The sequence below is a fragment of the Trichosurus vulpecula genome, chromosome 4 (assembly GCF_011100635.1).
Source record: "Trichosurus vulpecula isolate mTriVul1 chromosome 4, mTriVul1.pri, whole genome shotgun sequence".
NCBI classification, from domain to species: Eukaryota; Metazoa; Chordata; class Mammalia; order Diprotodontia; family Phalangeridae; genus Trichosurus; species Trichosurus vulpecula.
This window is the reverse complement of record NC_050576.1, coordinates 259,041,009-259,057,118: the sequence shown is the minus strand read 5'-3', so window position 1 is coordinate 259,057,118 and position 16,110 is coordinate 259,041,009. Positions and strand designations below refer to the sequence as shown.

The 16,110-nt window shown below is 43.3% G+C and overlaps 1 protein-coding gene across 1 annotated transcript in view; it reads right to left on the bottom strand.

Moving 5' to 3' along the window:
* Positions 1–11,479: 11,479 nt before the first annotated feature.
* Positions 11,480–16,110, bottom strand: part of ERICH6 (glutamate rich 6) — a 65,069-nt gene continuing 60,438 nt past the window's right edge. The window contains exon 15 of the mRNA XM_036753241.1: positions 11,480–11,743. Within this exon, the coding sequence (XP_036609136.1) occupies positions 11,480–11,743 (264 nt within the window). The remainder of the gene's footprint in view (positions 11,744–16,110) is intronic.

Genomic DNA, 16,110 nt, shown 5'->3' with positions numbered 1-16,110 from the left:
TATGTTCAGAGCTCCCCAACTCCTCAGAGGTAAAGGTTCTCTCGATTCAGTGGTGGATGTAAAGCTTTGATTCAGGCAGTAGAGCTCTGTCTGTTGGTCTTTATTTTTGTTCTCTGTATTTTTTCTGTTTAATTAAAGAAGATTGTTGACCCCTGAAACAGCTGTCTTTCCTATGAAAGTAGACAAAAAACTTGCACTAACTAGGTACTGTTATTATCCTCATTTTACACATAGGAAAACTGAGGCAGAGAGAGGTTAAGTAACTTGCTCAGAGCCTCACAACTAGAAAGTTTCTAAGGCTGAATTTGAACTCAGGCCTTCTTGACTCTAGGTCTGATACTATGCCACCTTGCTTCCTGGGTTGAGTATAGGTGATCCAAGGATGGGATAAACTGAATTCCCCTGTGGTCCTTACCCTAGTGAAAGGAAATGTCAAATGAGTGTGTTGATGGGGTGATCCTCGTTCCAGCCCATACTTCCATAACTAATTAAATGAGGATTATAACCTTTAATTTCACTAACCCAAGAACCAAGGAGTTGAGAATGTTGGGAATGAATTTTGATTGTGGAACTTCCTTCTCTATGTTTTACATCTAACTCCTTTCACTTGGTGCGGGGTGCCCAACTGTGTCTTTTCACAGGAAATAGCAACTTAGGAGGTCTTAGTGCAACAAACTTTGAAAACCTAGGGTCTATACCAAGAAATGATTCCCCACCTGCTGCTCGTTGTCTCCAGGCAGAATCAGCCGGCTGAAAAGACTCCTGACTCATAATCTGGTGTTCTTTCCATTTCACTGTGCTGCTTAAGCAGTAATTAAAACTCAGTGTGGGAGGCTTCCAGCAAGATGACAGAGTGCATAGTTCTTAGTATAACTCCCAAACCCAGCACCTCAAAAAAAGCACACCAAATATATAGAAATTAAAACTGTATAAGGAAGAGGGAAAAAACGGGAAACATCTTCCTACTTTTGACATACCAGAAGGCTATATAAGGGATAGGCCCTCTCTTCCTAATCCAGCTTGTCCATTGGAATTGACCTCCAAGAGGTTATGGCCACTTCTCTCCTGGACTTCTTGGCATTTATCTCATCTAACGTCTCTCTCCCACCCTTGCCCCGCTCTCCCTGAATCCATCCCAAATGGATAGTTGTTTATTAGGTTTGATAGCTTACTCTGGTTTTGTTCAACCTTGTTCTCATGCCATAGGAATCCCTACTATAGAAGGACTCAAGCTGGTGATAGACAGTTTTTGTGTGTGTGTGTGTGTGTGTGTGTGTGTGTGTGTGTGTGTGTGTGTGTGTGTTGTCTCCTTGATTGTTGGATTTGAGGGCAGGAATTGGTGTTCCTTTTTGTTGTGTCTCCAGGGCTTAACACAATGTCTGGGCATATAATAAGCACTTAATAAATGGTTGTTGACTTGACAACTGAGGACGAAGGGAAAAGCTCATTTCTCTGGTGAGGAACTAGGAGTATAAACCCAACCATGATGATCTCCCTGTGGAGTTTTCACAGAGACCAGATCCAGCCCAACTCCCTAACCTTTGACTGGAGGAGGATACTGAAATTGCATTTATATTGTGCCTTAAGGTTTAAAAAGCACTTTAAATACATTTTTTTTTGCTCACGACCATACTGTGAACTATATTATCACAGGTAGCATCATTTCCATTTTATACAGGAGAAATTGAAGCTCAGAAAGGTCAAATTTCTTGTCCATGAAAACACAGTAATCTCTGGACGTGAGAATTGAGCTAGAGCCTCTGTAGTTTCTGAGTTCAACACCCTTCTCACTACATGAGTAATACATATTATTCAGTAAAGCGATATGTTAGGCAGCTAGGTGCTAGATTGGTAGAGCGCTGGACCTGGAATCAGGAAAATCTTAGTTCAGAATCTGGCCTCGGACCCTTAATAGCTGTGCCACTAAAACTCAGTTTCCTTATCTGTAAAATGGATTATTATGAGGATAAATGAGATATTAATTGTAAAGTGCTTGTCACATAGTAAATGCTATGTAAATGTTAGCTATCATTATGATGATGTCAAACAAAAAAAGGAAATTCCTCCTTCCCACAACCACAAAAAGAAACTAAAATCGTTCAAAAGAGGAAACCATTGAAAAAAGAAATTAGAATGGAAATCAGAGCTTTCAAACAAGAAAGCAATGTAATGAACAAGAGAATAGATAATTTAGAACATATGATGGAAAGTTTCTCTGAAACAGTAGAGGCTCTGAAAAAATGAGAGATTTCTACCTCACAAAGACTGATATGAAAGAAAATTTAGAAGAATTTAATAAAAAGACAACGTTAGTGGAGTGCAAGATTTCTTTACCAGTCAAAGAGGATGATAGATATTTTAGGCATGAAAAGTCTTACAAGAAAACATTCTGAATTAAAAGAAATTGCTGTGATCAGAAGGTCTATGATTATTACCTGCATAGGTAATAATTTACCTTTACTAAATGCCAGCTGTGGGTAGAACCCTGTGCCGAGCATCGATGGAGATAGAGTTTTGAAGAAATATGATTTTAGCATCCATAGACCAGCAGAGTGATAAGATACAAACAGGTATCTTGTAATGTGTTGTGCTAACTATAAGTATTGAGTTGCCAAACAAAGTGCTACACGAAGTCCTCAGGGGAAAGGATGGGTGCACGCTCCTTTTGCTGAGAGGAAGATAACAAAAATTCCCATTTAAAAGTTATTTTTATCCTTCTTGCCCTTTTTTTGCCCTGGTGATGTATCATTAGGTGGGAAGGGGTAAACATTTTCCTAGGCACCATTTCTTTTTCATACCATCTTTTCAACTCAGCATTGTTCACTTCCTCTTCATTATTGTCTTGCCTACGGATAGATAATACAATGGCGTTGTATTCCTTGCACATGCATCCTCTTTGGCTAACCTTCAAATACTGCCACTGGAATGGTAGACTAAAGTCTGTCATGGACTGGTGACTGTCTGTGGTCGATAAGATACTTGGAGACAATGGCTTGGATGTCAGGATGGGGGAAGGCAGCAGCTCCAGGCTTGAACTCCTTCCCAGGTGGTTTGTTTCTATTCTGTATCCCAGACGAAGGTCAAGAGATTTCAGTCTTTGTGTTCTGCTTCCATATTCTCAATGAGCTACCGCTGTTTACCTTCCTCACAGCTAATGGCTAATTGCATTTGGAGGTTTGCAACGTACTTTACAAATATCATCTCATCATACTCTCGCCACAACTCTGGGACATAGGGGCTATTACTGCCCCCATTTTAATGATGAGGAAATTGAGACTGAGGTTATGTGACTTGTCCAGGGTGTCACACTTGGTAGGTATGTGAGGAAGGATTTGAACTCGGGTCCTCCTCAGGTGCAAAGCTCTGATGTAATGAGATGATATTTGTAAAGCATGTAGCACTATGCCTGGCACATAGGTGCTATAGAAATGCTAGCTGCTGTTACTACTTTTATCCATTGCATCGCTTCACAGAGTATTCTGTGTTGGCCTCCTGTAGCTGGCGATTATTATTTATATTTCTGTAGGTATTATTATTGTCTACTTCATACCTCACCACACATTCTGTAAGAGCAGTCCTAGACCATTACAGGTCTTGAGCTAGCAGGAACTTCAGAAGCAATGTTGTTTAATCCCTTCATTTTACAAATGAAGGCACTGAGACTCAGGGAGAAACTGGGTCACACAAGTAGTCTCTATCAGGGGCAGGATTTGAACCAAGTTCCTCTTACCCTGTAATCTGCAGTACCTTTCTAAATGAACATCCTCCCTGCTCTCCTGCCTCCCTGTCCTGACTCACTGCTTCAGAACGCTGTGCTAGTGAAGGCTTCTCATCCTTGTGTATATAAGCTAATCAAAGCAGGTACTCGGCTGCTCCCCCGTGAAGCTGATCGGGCCCTGGACTGAGAGGGGACCTGGCAGTTGGCAGCCTTGGAGGAAAAGGAGTGCCCACAGCCAGGAGGCAGGGAATGACAGGCTCCCTCCAGTCCCTGGTGTGCCTCTGTTACAGCAGGAACTCTTACTGGAGAGAAGACAGTTATTTCTCCTTTGCTATTTCCGAGTGCAGGTCTGTTTGTAGGCAGTGTAGCTCACCAATGATTGACTGCCTTCCTTCTTTACCCCACCCCTCAACCCTCCACATTGTTTTAGGAAAAAAACAACCACCACAAAGCTAGAAATCTGAACTGAAATTTGGCTGAACTGCAACTTCAAACTGCCCAGCAAATATTTACAATACAGAGATGAATGACTATTTTTGTTTGTTGAAATGGAGATGTCCCATATGAAAACTTTTTAGCAACTCCTACATGTGGGACTTTTTCCTGCAAATACTGCATTTTGTAGGTTCATAGACTATTATAGCTAGATAGGATGTTTTGGAGATGGTCTGATCTAGCCCTTCATTTTGTGGCTGAGGAAGAGGGGAAGTGACTCCCCCAAGGTCACCAGGTAGAGAGGCAGACCTGGAGTTCAAACCCAGATCCTCTTGCTCCAAATCAGGCATCTTTCCATTATACCATGCTGCTGCTCAATTCATTCAATCAGATCCAATTGAACAAACTTTCAGTGAGCTCCTATTATGTGCAAGATGGGCAGGTAGGTGGCACAGTGGATAGAGTGCTGGCCCTGGAATCAGAAAGATCTGAGTTCAAAATCTGGCCTCAGACACTAGCTGTGTGACCCTGGGCAAGTCACTTAACTCTGCCTGCCTCAGTTTCCTCATATGTAAAATGAGCTGGAGAAGGAAATGGCAAACCACTCTAGTATCTTTGCCAAGAAAACCCCAAAACCCCAGAAGGGGTCATGGAGAGTCAGACATGACTGAAAACAACTAAACAACAACATTATGTGTAAGGCAAAATGGTAGGAGCCAAGACTACAAAGACCAAGATGAGATGACTCCTTCCCTGGCGAACTTACATTCTACTGGGCAGAAATATGATATATAAGTGCAGGGAAAGGACTTACCTAAGGCCTGCAGAGACCTAGTTTAACCCTCTCATTTCCCTCCACCTCTCCCCTTATTTATTAAGTCCCAGAAAGTTGAGGTAATTTGCTCGCGATCACCCACATAGCAACTTTCAGAGCTGGGATTTGAACCCAGGTGCTCTGACTCCAAATACACCCTTCTTTTCACTGTAAGAAACAGCTGCTCAGCAAATGGACCTGCCAAAGGTCATACAGACATCTTGGGATATTGTCCAGTCCACCCTTCATTTTTATAGAGTAGGGTCTAGAGGACCGGACTTGGACTCAAGAAGCCCTGGGTTCAAATCTCATCTCACTTACTAGCTGTGTGACTCTTGGCAGGTCACTTAACCTCTCTGTGCCTCAGTTTCCTTACCTGTAAAATGAGGGTTGGACTTGATGGGCTCTGAGGTCCTTTCTAGCTGTGAATCCTATGAAACTTAGGACTTTTCCAAGGTTACATCATTTGTTTTCATTGTATTTTGTTCTGTTTTTTTTTTTTTAAGTAGAGCCAGAAGCCAAGTTTCATGATTTCCAGTTAGCATGCTTTACATGGTATTTAATGTTTAATTCTGACTTGTATTTAGTCATTCTTTTTTCTTTGTCCCTATTGTCCCTATGTTTAAAATGGATAAGGTTTTTTTCATTTGTTTCCATTAAATTTTGTTGTTCAGTCGTGTCCAATTCTTCATGACACCATTTGGAGTTTTCTTGGCAGAGATACTGGAGCCTTTTGCCATTTCCTTCTGCAGCTCATTTTACAGATGAGGAAATTGAAGCAAACAGGGTTAAGTGACTTGCCCAGGCTCCTGGTCCTGGTCCTGGTCCTCTCAAAACAACATCTCATGATCCTCCAGAGGATTTTGACTTTTTATCCAGTCTAACTGAAGACAAAATTAGTTCAAAGCAAAGGTAGTTAGTGAAATAACATGGTAAGATTGTGGTAGAACCTTAAAGGAGATTATTTGCTGGCCAAAATACAACACCTCAGTAATCAGGTTCTGCTGCTGATAGATTTGTATAATAAAAACAGGAATGTGGGCTGAGTGGGTGGCAAACACTGACTTTTCCTCTGTAATAGAAGGCTTCAATCTCCAGTCCAGACACAGTAGTTGAAAAAAGAAAAGCTACATCTTAGCTTGGGGCTCTCTTAGTCAGTCAATAAAGCATTGATGAAAACAGTATCATGTCTCTTAAGCAACTACTATGTTATCAGGTACTATGCTAAGTGCTAAGGGTACAAAAAAAAAAGACAAAAGACTGTCCAGACTCTCAAGGAGCCTACCATCTAACAGGAGGGACAACAGACAAACAATCATGTGCAAACAAAATATAGATAGGATAAATAGGAGATAATCAATAGAAAGAAGGCACTAGAATTAAGTGGGGGATAACAGAAGGCTTATAAAAGACAAGACTTTAGCTGGGACTCGAAGGAAGCCAGGGAAGTGGGGAGGGGAATGAGGATGGAGAGAGCTGCAAACCTGGAGGACAGCTGGTGAAAGTGACTGGAGAGGGATGATGAGGTGTTTGTGCTTGGACCCTAAATCCTAACAGCCTCTGCTTGGGTGCCTGTGCCTGAACCCCAATTTCAAAACACATCCAGTTCTCATGAACACATCTAGTTCTCAAAACATATTCTCTCTCAGGCTCTCTCTCTAGCTATAGAGCAGCATGACCCAATTTATCTCTGCTTCTTCCTCAGTAAGCAACTATGCCCAATTATAGATTGATTTCTGGTTGCTGATAATTGACTGAACACTGAGTCATAACCATATTTACTATTCACTGCCTTTTCTAACATGTATCCTAGACGTAGTATTTTGTCTAACAAAACCCTAGATAAGAAACTATATAGAGATTCCCCTTTAGCCCCTACCTAGAGTGAACTTAGTGATGTTTCACAGTAGAAACCACACCCCCAGTAACCCCACTGTGGGCTATTTCCTAGAGAAATCTGAGTAATACGCCTACACAGTAGATACTAAATGTGCATGTTCCTTTAAGAACTAACCACTCCTTGAACAGGCCCTAAACCACTCCCTAATCCTACCCCCAAACACCAAAGTGAAGTGTTTTGCCTTTTAACCCTTTATAAAAATTCCCCCTGCACTCCTCTGGGATTGCAGGTTCCCTAAGAACCCTTGCCCACTGTTAAATGTAAAAATAAACTTTTGCGAACTTGACTTAAAGATTGCTTGTGTCCCAGAATTCATTTCAGGCGGCCTCACCCTGGGAAGTTTGGTTTGGGATCCCTGAATCCCTGGGTTTCCACCCCAACATTTTTGGTGCCCAACGTGGCTGGAACAGCCTAAGGCCCCAAGTTTTCTCCGAGTCAAGGTAAGCCTCCCCTTCCCTCGCCTGTAGACGGTTTTCTCCCCTAAAAGCAACCTAGGCACTGCTTCTAGGGACGTTTTGGTAGAGCCTCTGGGAGGCTCGAGTTTGACCTCAGATAGGTCTCAGCATACTCCTCTTCTTTTGACAAGGGACGCCTTGTTTTGGGGAATACTTGCGGTTTTCGCTCGCTCTCTAGGACGCTAGTCAGTCGAGCTAGCTACAGGCGCTTCAGGTACCCCTTTATTTTTTATTTTTAAGGCTTACAGGCAGTAAGTATGGGCCAATCTCCTTCCATCCTCCGAGATTCACCCCTAGGATGCCTCTTAAACAACTGGAAAAGATTCGGTCTTCAGGACCTCAAAAAGAAATCTTTCATGTTCTGCAACACTGCCTGGCCCCAGCACACTCTGGAGGACCAAAAGAATTGGCCTGCTGGAGGTACTCTAACTTATAACACCCTTCTACAGCTAGATCTATTTTGCCACCGGGAAGGGAAGTTTACAGAAGTTCCCTATGTACAGACTTTCCCAAGACCCAGAGCTGCGGGAGCAGTGTAGGATGCTCCTAGTTAACTTTGCTCCAACAATGGGGAAGCAGAATGAACCTGACATAATTGACTATCCCCTTCTTTCAGGCCCATGAGCTTCGGCTCCAGATGCACCAACACAGTCAGGTGATGGATCCAGCCATATGGGACAAGGGGTAAGGAGGGCAGGATATGCAGTAGTTAGCTTGCACCACACCGTAGAAGCTAAACCTCTGCCCCCTGGGACCTCTGCCCAGAAAACAGAATTAACAGCATTCACCAGGGCTTTAGAGCTTGGGGAGAAGAAAAAGGTGAATATTTTTACTGATTCTAAATATGCTTTTCCTGTCTTGCATGCCCATGGGGCAATATGGAAGGAAAGGGGGTATCTAACAGCAAAAAACTCTCCCATTAAACATGCCCAGGAGATTTTACAACTTCTCCAGGCTGTTTATAAACCATGTGAGGTTGCTGTTGTATTTTGCAGGGGCCACCAGAAGGGAGAGATGGATCAAGCCATGGGAAATCGGCTGGCAGACGCTGCAGCAAAGAGTGCTGCTCGCCAACTAACTATGATGGCACCACTACTCCCACAGATCCCTAACTCCTTTAATCCTTCCTATAGCCCTAAACAGGCTCATGCCGAAGAGAGGGAATATACCCTCTCCCCCTCTGGGTGGCTACAGACAACCACAGGCCAACTTCTTATCGTGGAGGAAAGCCAGTGGAAATTGGGGTCTGGGTTACATCAAGCTACACATCTGGGGAAGAATGCCCTTCAGTCCCTAAGAAAGCCCCTTTTCAAAGGCCATAAAGTGAGTGAAACTATCTGGCCAGTCTGTCAGGCTTGCCCAACTTGCACCCAGGTAAATCCTGAAGGGGCGATTAGACCACCTCCTCTTTTACAACCTGTCCAGAGGAGAGGTACCTACCCAGGGGAAGACTGGCAAATAGATTTTACACATATGCCCCCTGCAGGGGATTTAAACTACTTCCACCCAAACAGAGGCTGTTAGAATTTAGGGTCCAAGCACAAACATCTCATCACTGGCACTTGTAAATGGGGGACCCCTAGGGTTTTCCAGCTCAAAATCTGTGAGCCTGTGATCCCAAGGCTAACGGCTTCAAGCTTCCATTGGCATATTCTGTCAATTACAAGGAGGCACTGGGGGTTCTGGGACCTTCTTTTCACTGCTTCCTTGTTAGTTTTATGGGGGCCTTCTCCAGTCATCCTGATCGATATCTGGCCACTGGACCCAGATGGCTGGAGAGGAAAAAGTGAGGCTGGTGACTTTGTACAGCCCAGCCTCACTTAAATCCAGTTCATTCTGTTGTAGATGATCCTGTTATCCTACAGTCTTAGAAACAGGGTTGGCAGCTCTTTGGACCACGGAGTATAGATACTTCTTACCCACACATACCCTGCTTTTTCACTTTTTATAAGCAAAAAACTGCTATTGTAAATGTGTTTAATGGCTAGTATAGAATATCAGGAAAATAACTTACAAATTTAGCTTCGAGTTGAAGTGAAGAGAGAGAACAAACATGCTCTGCTCCCCTGGGTGTGGGGAGGCACTCTCCCAAGCTTCAGGCTTTTTCATGCTGCTGTCTCCAGAGCTAGTTTGGGTTTTTGGCGGGGTGGGGGTTGGGTTGCAAATCTTCGGTGTTTCCAAAGTGATGTAGTCTGGGGAGAGGTGTGGACACTTCTCTCCTGGTCTGCACTCTCATCTTTACCTAAGAAGGACCCCTGCTTCTCTGCAGCCACAAGTGCTATGCTCCTTTTGGCCCTGAAACTGTGACCAGGACCCCTGCTCCCTTGTAACTGAGCACAGACATTCTTCTCCACCGTGGAACTGTAAACCAGAATTGTGTATGGGCAATAGAATTGCTAATCAGCACCAGCTACACCCAGTGCCAACAAAAGATCCCCTGTAATCTCTTTCTGCCCCTTTGTCCAACTTCCTTACCATCTCTGAGCTGAGAGCTCCTGAAGCCGCTGCCATGGCTGCTGTTACTGTGGCCAAGCGTGTGTACTCTGGACAGGCTTCCACCTCGGTGTCACAGACCTCTCCTGAGGACCTCCCAAGTTTTCTTAGACTGGAAAAATGTCACCCTGCCTTTTCATTGACCTGGCTACTTCAAAATTTGATTTGAGGTTATTTTAAAATTGTTTGGAGGGGAATGTTGAAAGAGTTCAGCTCGGTTACTACCTCTAATCTGCTATCTTGGCTCTGCTCCCCCACCCAAAACCCTTTTTATCACACCATATTTATTTTTGCAGTTGCTATGCGGCTTCGGACCATTTAATTCTTTGACTAAGGAAGGGTAAATGCTGAGATAACTGCTTAAGGCTTGTTCTGAGGCCTGGGAACATTGTGATATTAGAGGAAATAGACACATCTGAAATGACATGAATTACTCATCTAGGACCAAGTTTGAATTCATATTACACTGAAAAGTTCCAGGGGGTGTTTCCTGCCAAAGGCAGCATTCAGTATGTTGCCATAGGAAGGCCTTCAGGCAGATAGATGTATGTCTTTATTTCAAAGGACCTCCATGAATTGTTTACTTCCAATTGGATTAGCATCTTTGCCTTATGAAAAGACTACTGTAATGACTGGAGTGTAATAGAGTAGAACTTAATCTGTAGTTAAAGTTTTCATCTGTCTTGGTATTGATAAACAATAAATGCTACAGAAAAGGAAATGAGCATACTTATGGAAAGGTATGTGTGTGTTGGGAAGAGGGAGGGAGTAAAAGTGTTGGAAGAGACTTTAATACAGCATTCCTTTTCCCTTCCTTCAGTTTGATTCAATAAACTTTTTGTGAATTGATTCTACTAAGGTTCTGAGCTTGGGATACAAAGACCAAAGCAAAAAGTTTCCCTGCCTTTAAGGGGTTTCCATTGCCATTTCTTGGTATCTCACATATCAAGTAGGATTAAGAAAGATAGTATTTGTGTACAATGTGATCCTCATGTGAAATGTGACTTTTACAGATACTTGTGTAGATGAGAATTAACTTTAATTTTTAATAAGAAATGAGATCAAAGGAAAACAGATAGTAAAATGGATTAGAAATCAGAATTCAACAATATGTTGTGTACAAGAGATGCATTTGATACAGAAAGACACACACAGAGTTAAAATAAAGGGCTAGAACAGAATCTTATATGCTTCACTTGAAGCAAAAAAAGGCAGGGATAGCAATCATAATCTCAGACAAAGCAAACGCAAAAAGAGACCTAATTTAAAAAGAGAGAATCAGGGAAATTACCATACAGATAGGGAATGTGGTTTACAGAAGTTAAATGATTTGCCATGTTCACACAACTAATACGTGCCAGAGATGGGATTTGAACCCAGATACCTTCACCAAGTTCAGCACTTTTCGGTATACTACAGGGGCAAATCCTAGGTGGCTCATATGAGGAAGAAGCCTCAAGATGGTCTCATTAGCATCTTTTCCTAGATCAACCATCTCTCTTTGTAGCACAGATGCTGGAGTGAAGCTAGTAATCCCCTTCTAGATCCTCTCTTGGCCCTCTTCTGGATGACCTTGAGTACATGGAAACTGACAAGAAAGCACATTGGAGTCTTTCCTACTCAATGTGGGGAAAATCTTCTTAAATCCAAACAACAAATCTTAGTTAAATTGGTTCATTTAATAATGCAGTGATTCTTGAAATAGCATCTTTACCCAACTCATAATACCGACAGAGCGAAAGTAATTTCACAGCACGAGTTGCCAGGTAGGAAGGTGTCTTCAATTTATACCAGTTCTCAATGCTGGGAAAGTTCACAAAAATCTCAATTTTGCTCAGCAAACGTCGAATCTTTATGATGAATGCAAGCAGAAAAAGGTCCTCATCAGTGAAATACCTGAGCTTAGGTACCTCTTCATAGATCCTCACCTTTTTAGAGGAAAAAAGACAGTGAATGAAAAAAAAGACAGCGAATGGTTGGCCAGTGACTGGTGGTGAAAAGAGATGAACACCTGTCATTATGACTGAGCCATGGAGATGATTTATGACAGAATTCTTCACTCCGGAAAGGGCCTAGTGCTATTGTCTAGGAATAAGGGTATACCAAATCAAATAAGGTAATTTGTAAAAAGTACTTAGCACGGTGCCTGGTGCATAGTAGGCTCTGCTTATTCTCCTGCCCTTCCCTATCATTATTCTCCTCTGCACTTGAAATAAGAAGAGATTAGGTAGAAAGTCCACAAAGAAGGTAATTATATTAGGGGCTATGATAATAAACACAATTTCAGGAGTATAGGTTGCAGATTCTCAGTAACATCAGAAAAAAAGGGTTTTTTTTCCTCTACCATTAAAATGCTGTCCTTGAATATATATTCCTTTCTTTTTATGAGCTCTTTTTTTTAAAATAAGAAGTTTATATTTTATGAAGAATGCATTTGATAAAACTTTTCCAGGAAATACACAATCATATACACATATACATTTTGGTTTAGATGAGTGATTTTAATTGCTTTGAGAAACTACCAGTAAGGTAAGTCCTTCTGCCTTTGCAGATCTGCAACTGTCCTGCATTTTATGACTTTGGAGCATTACTTGAGGCATTAAGAGATAAAGGGAGTTGTCCGGGGTCATGAAACCAGTCTGTATCAGGGGCAGGTCCTGACGTTCCTAACTCTAAGGTCAACTCTTAGCTCTTATGTTATGCTGATTCCCTGGCACAAGAATGGGAAATTTGAGCTTGTTTTTTAATTTATTTCTTTTTTAGCACCTGTAGAAAGAAATCTAATGGACTAGTCAGAATTACTTTACAGATAGGAAAATCAAAGTCTAGGTCAAGTAATGTTTTTTCTCAAATTAGGGGCAACGATGAGACTAAAGATTAGGGTTCCTTATTTTTATTTTGGTATTCTAGCCACTTGTTATCGAGTCATTTCAGTTGTGTCTGACTCCGTGACCTCATTTGGGGTCCTCATTTTCTTGGCAAAGAAACTAGAATGGTTTGCCATTTCCTCCTCCAGCTCATTTTACAGATAAGGAAACTGAGGCAAACAGGGTTAAGTGACTTGCCCAGTGTCACACAGCTACTAAGTGTCTGAGGCTGTATTTGAATTCAGGTCTTCCTGACTCCAGGCCTGGCACTCTATTCACTGCACCACCTACCTGCCACTTCTATCCACTTAACTTCATGTTAATAATAATAACAATAATATAAAAAAATTAAAGCTGGCCTGTGTATTTTGAACTAAAACACCTTGGGTGCCTCAGCCAAGCACCTTATTTTTCTTCAGATGTGACCCATAGTGTTGCCTTGTTCCTCCTCTTCACTCAAATATGAAGCCAATGTGAGTATAATATCCCGAGAAAGGAGACCCTGAGCCTTGTCCTTTAGAGAGCCCAAGATTTCACTGAGACCAGTTGGGAGAAGCAGGTATGCCAAGTGGCTTTCCTGCAATGTGAGTATAATATCCGAGAAAGGAGACCCTGAGCCTTGTCCTTAGAGAGCCCAAGATTTCACTGAGACCAGTTGGGAGAAGCAGGTATGCCAACTGGCTTTCCTGCAATGTGAGTATAATATCCGGAGAAAGGAGACCCTGAGCCTTGTCCTTTAGAGAGCCCAAGATTTCACTGAGACCAGTTGGGAGAAGCAGGTATGCCAACTGGCTTTCCTGCAATGTGAGTATAATATCCCGAGAAAGGAGACCCTGAGCCTTGTCCTTTAGAGAGCCCAAGATTTCGCTGAGACCAGTTGGGAGAAGCAGGTATGCCAAGTGGCTTTCCTGCAATGTGAGTATAATATCCGGAGAAAGGAGACCCTGAGCCTTGTCCTTTAGAGAGCCCAAGATTTCACTGAGACCAGTTGGGAGAAGCAGTATGCCAACTGGCTTTCCTGCAATGTGAGTATATATCCGGAGAAAGGAGACCCTGAGCCTTGTCCTTTAGAGAGCCCAAGATTTCACTGAGACCAGTTGGGAGAAGCAGGTATGCCAACTGGCTTTCCTGCAATGTGAGTATAATATCCGGAGAAAGGAGACCCTGAGCCTTGTCCTTTAGAGAGCCCAAGATTTCACTGAGACCAGTTGGGAGAAGCAGGTATGCCAATGGCTTTCCTGCAATGTGAGTATAATATCCGAGAAAAGGAGACCCTGAGCCTTGTCCTTTAGAGAGCCCAAGATTTCACTGAGACCAGTTGGGAGAAGCAGGTATGCCAATGGCTTTCCTGCAATGTGAGTATAATATCCGGAGAAAGGAGACCCTGAGCCTTGTCCTTTAGAGAGCCCAAGATTTCACTGAGACCAGTTGGGAGAAGCAGGTATGCCAACTGGCTTTCCTGCAATGTGAGTATAATATCCGGAGAAAGGAGACCCTGAGCCTTGTCCTTTAGAGAGCCCAAGATTTCACTGAGACCAGTTGGGAGAAGCAGGTATGCCAAGTGGCTTTCCTGCAATGTGAGTATAATATCCCGGAGAAAGGAGACCCTGAGCCTTGTCCTTTAGAGAGCCCAAGATTTCACTGAGACCAGTTGGGAGAAGCAGGTATGCCAAGTGGCTTTCCTGCAATGTGAGTATAATATCCGGAGAAAGGAGACCCTGAGCCTTGTCCTTTAGAGAGCCCAAGATTTCACTGAGACCAGTTGGGAGAAGCAGGTATGCCAAGTGGCTTTCCTGCAATGTGAGTATAATATCCCGAGAAAGGAGACCCTGAGCCTTGTCCTTTAGAGAGCCCAAGATTTCACTGAGACCAGTTGGGAGAAGCAGGTATGCCAAGTGGCTTTCCTGCAATGTGAGTATAATATCCCGAGAAAGGAGACCCTGAGCCTTGTCCTTTAGAGAGCCCAAGATTTCACTGAGACCAGTTGGGAGAAGCAGGTATGCCAACTGGCTTTCCTGCAATGTGAGTATAATATCCGGAGAAAGGAGACCCTGAGCCTTGTCCTTTAGAGAGCCCAAGATTTCACTGAGACCAGTTGGGAGAAGCAGGTATGCCAATTGGCTTTCCTGCAATGTGAGTATAATATCCCGAGAAAGGAGACCCTGAGCCTTGTCCTTTAGAGAGCCCAAGATTTCACTGAGACCAGTTGGGAGAAGCAGGTATGCCAAGTGGCTTTCCTGCAATGTGAGTATAATATCCCGAGAAAGGAGACCCTGAGCCTTGTCCTTTAGAGAGCCCAAGATTTCACTGAGACCAGTTGGGAGAAGCAGGTATGCCAGTTGGCTTTCCTGCAATGTGAGTATAATATCCGGAGAAAGGAGACCCTGAGCCTTGTCCTTTAGAGAGCCCAAGATTTCACTGAGACCAGTTGGGGAGAAGCAGGTATGCCAAGTGGCTTTCCTGCAATGTGAGTATAATATCCGGAGAAAGGAGACCCTGAGCCTTGTCCTTTAGAGAGCCCAAGATTTCACTGAGACCAGTTGGGAGAAGCAGGTATGCCAAGTGGCTTTCCTGCAATGTGAGTATAATATCCTGGAGAAGGAGACCCTGAGCCTTGTCCTTAGAGAGCCCAAGATTTCACTGAGACCAGTTGGGAGAAGCAGGTATGCCAAGTTGGCTTTCCTGCAATGTGAGTATAATATCCGGAGAAAGGAGACCCTGAGCCTTGTCCTTTAGAGAGCCCAAGATTTCACTGAGACCAGTTGGGAGAAGCAGGTATGCCAAGTGGCTTCCTGCAATGTGAGTATAATATCCGGAGAAAGGAGACCCTGAGCCTTGTCCTTTAGAGAGCCCAAGATTTCACTGAGACCAGTTGGGAGAAGCAGGTATGCCAAGTGGCTTTCCTGCAATTGGAGTATAATATCCTGAGAAAGGAGACCCTGAGCCTTGTCCTTTAGAGAGCCCGAGATTTCACTGAGACCATTTGGGAGAAGCAGGTATGCCATCTGGCTTTCCTGCAATGTGAGTATAATATCCGGAGAAAGGAGACCCTGAGCCTTGTCCTTTAGAGAGCCCAAGATTTCACTGAGACCAGTTGGGAGAAGCAGGTATGCCAATTGGCTTTCCTGCAATGTGAGTATAATATCCGGAGAAAGGAGACCCTGAGCCTTGTCCTTTAGAGAGCCCAAGATTTCACTGAGACCAGTTGGGAGAAGCAGGTATGCCAAGTGGCTTTCCTGCAATGTGAGTATAATATCCCGAGAAAGGAGACCCTGAGCCTTGTCCTTTAGAGAGCCCAAGATTTCACTGAGACCAGTTGGGAGAAGCAGGTATGCCAATTGGCTTTCCTGCAATGTGAGTATAATATCCCGAGAAAGGAGACCCTGAGCCTTGTCCTTTAGAGAGCCCAAGATTTCACTGAGACCAGT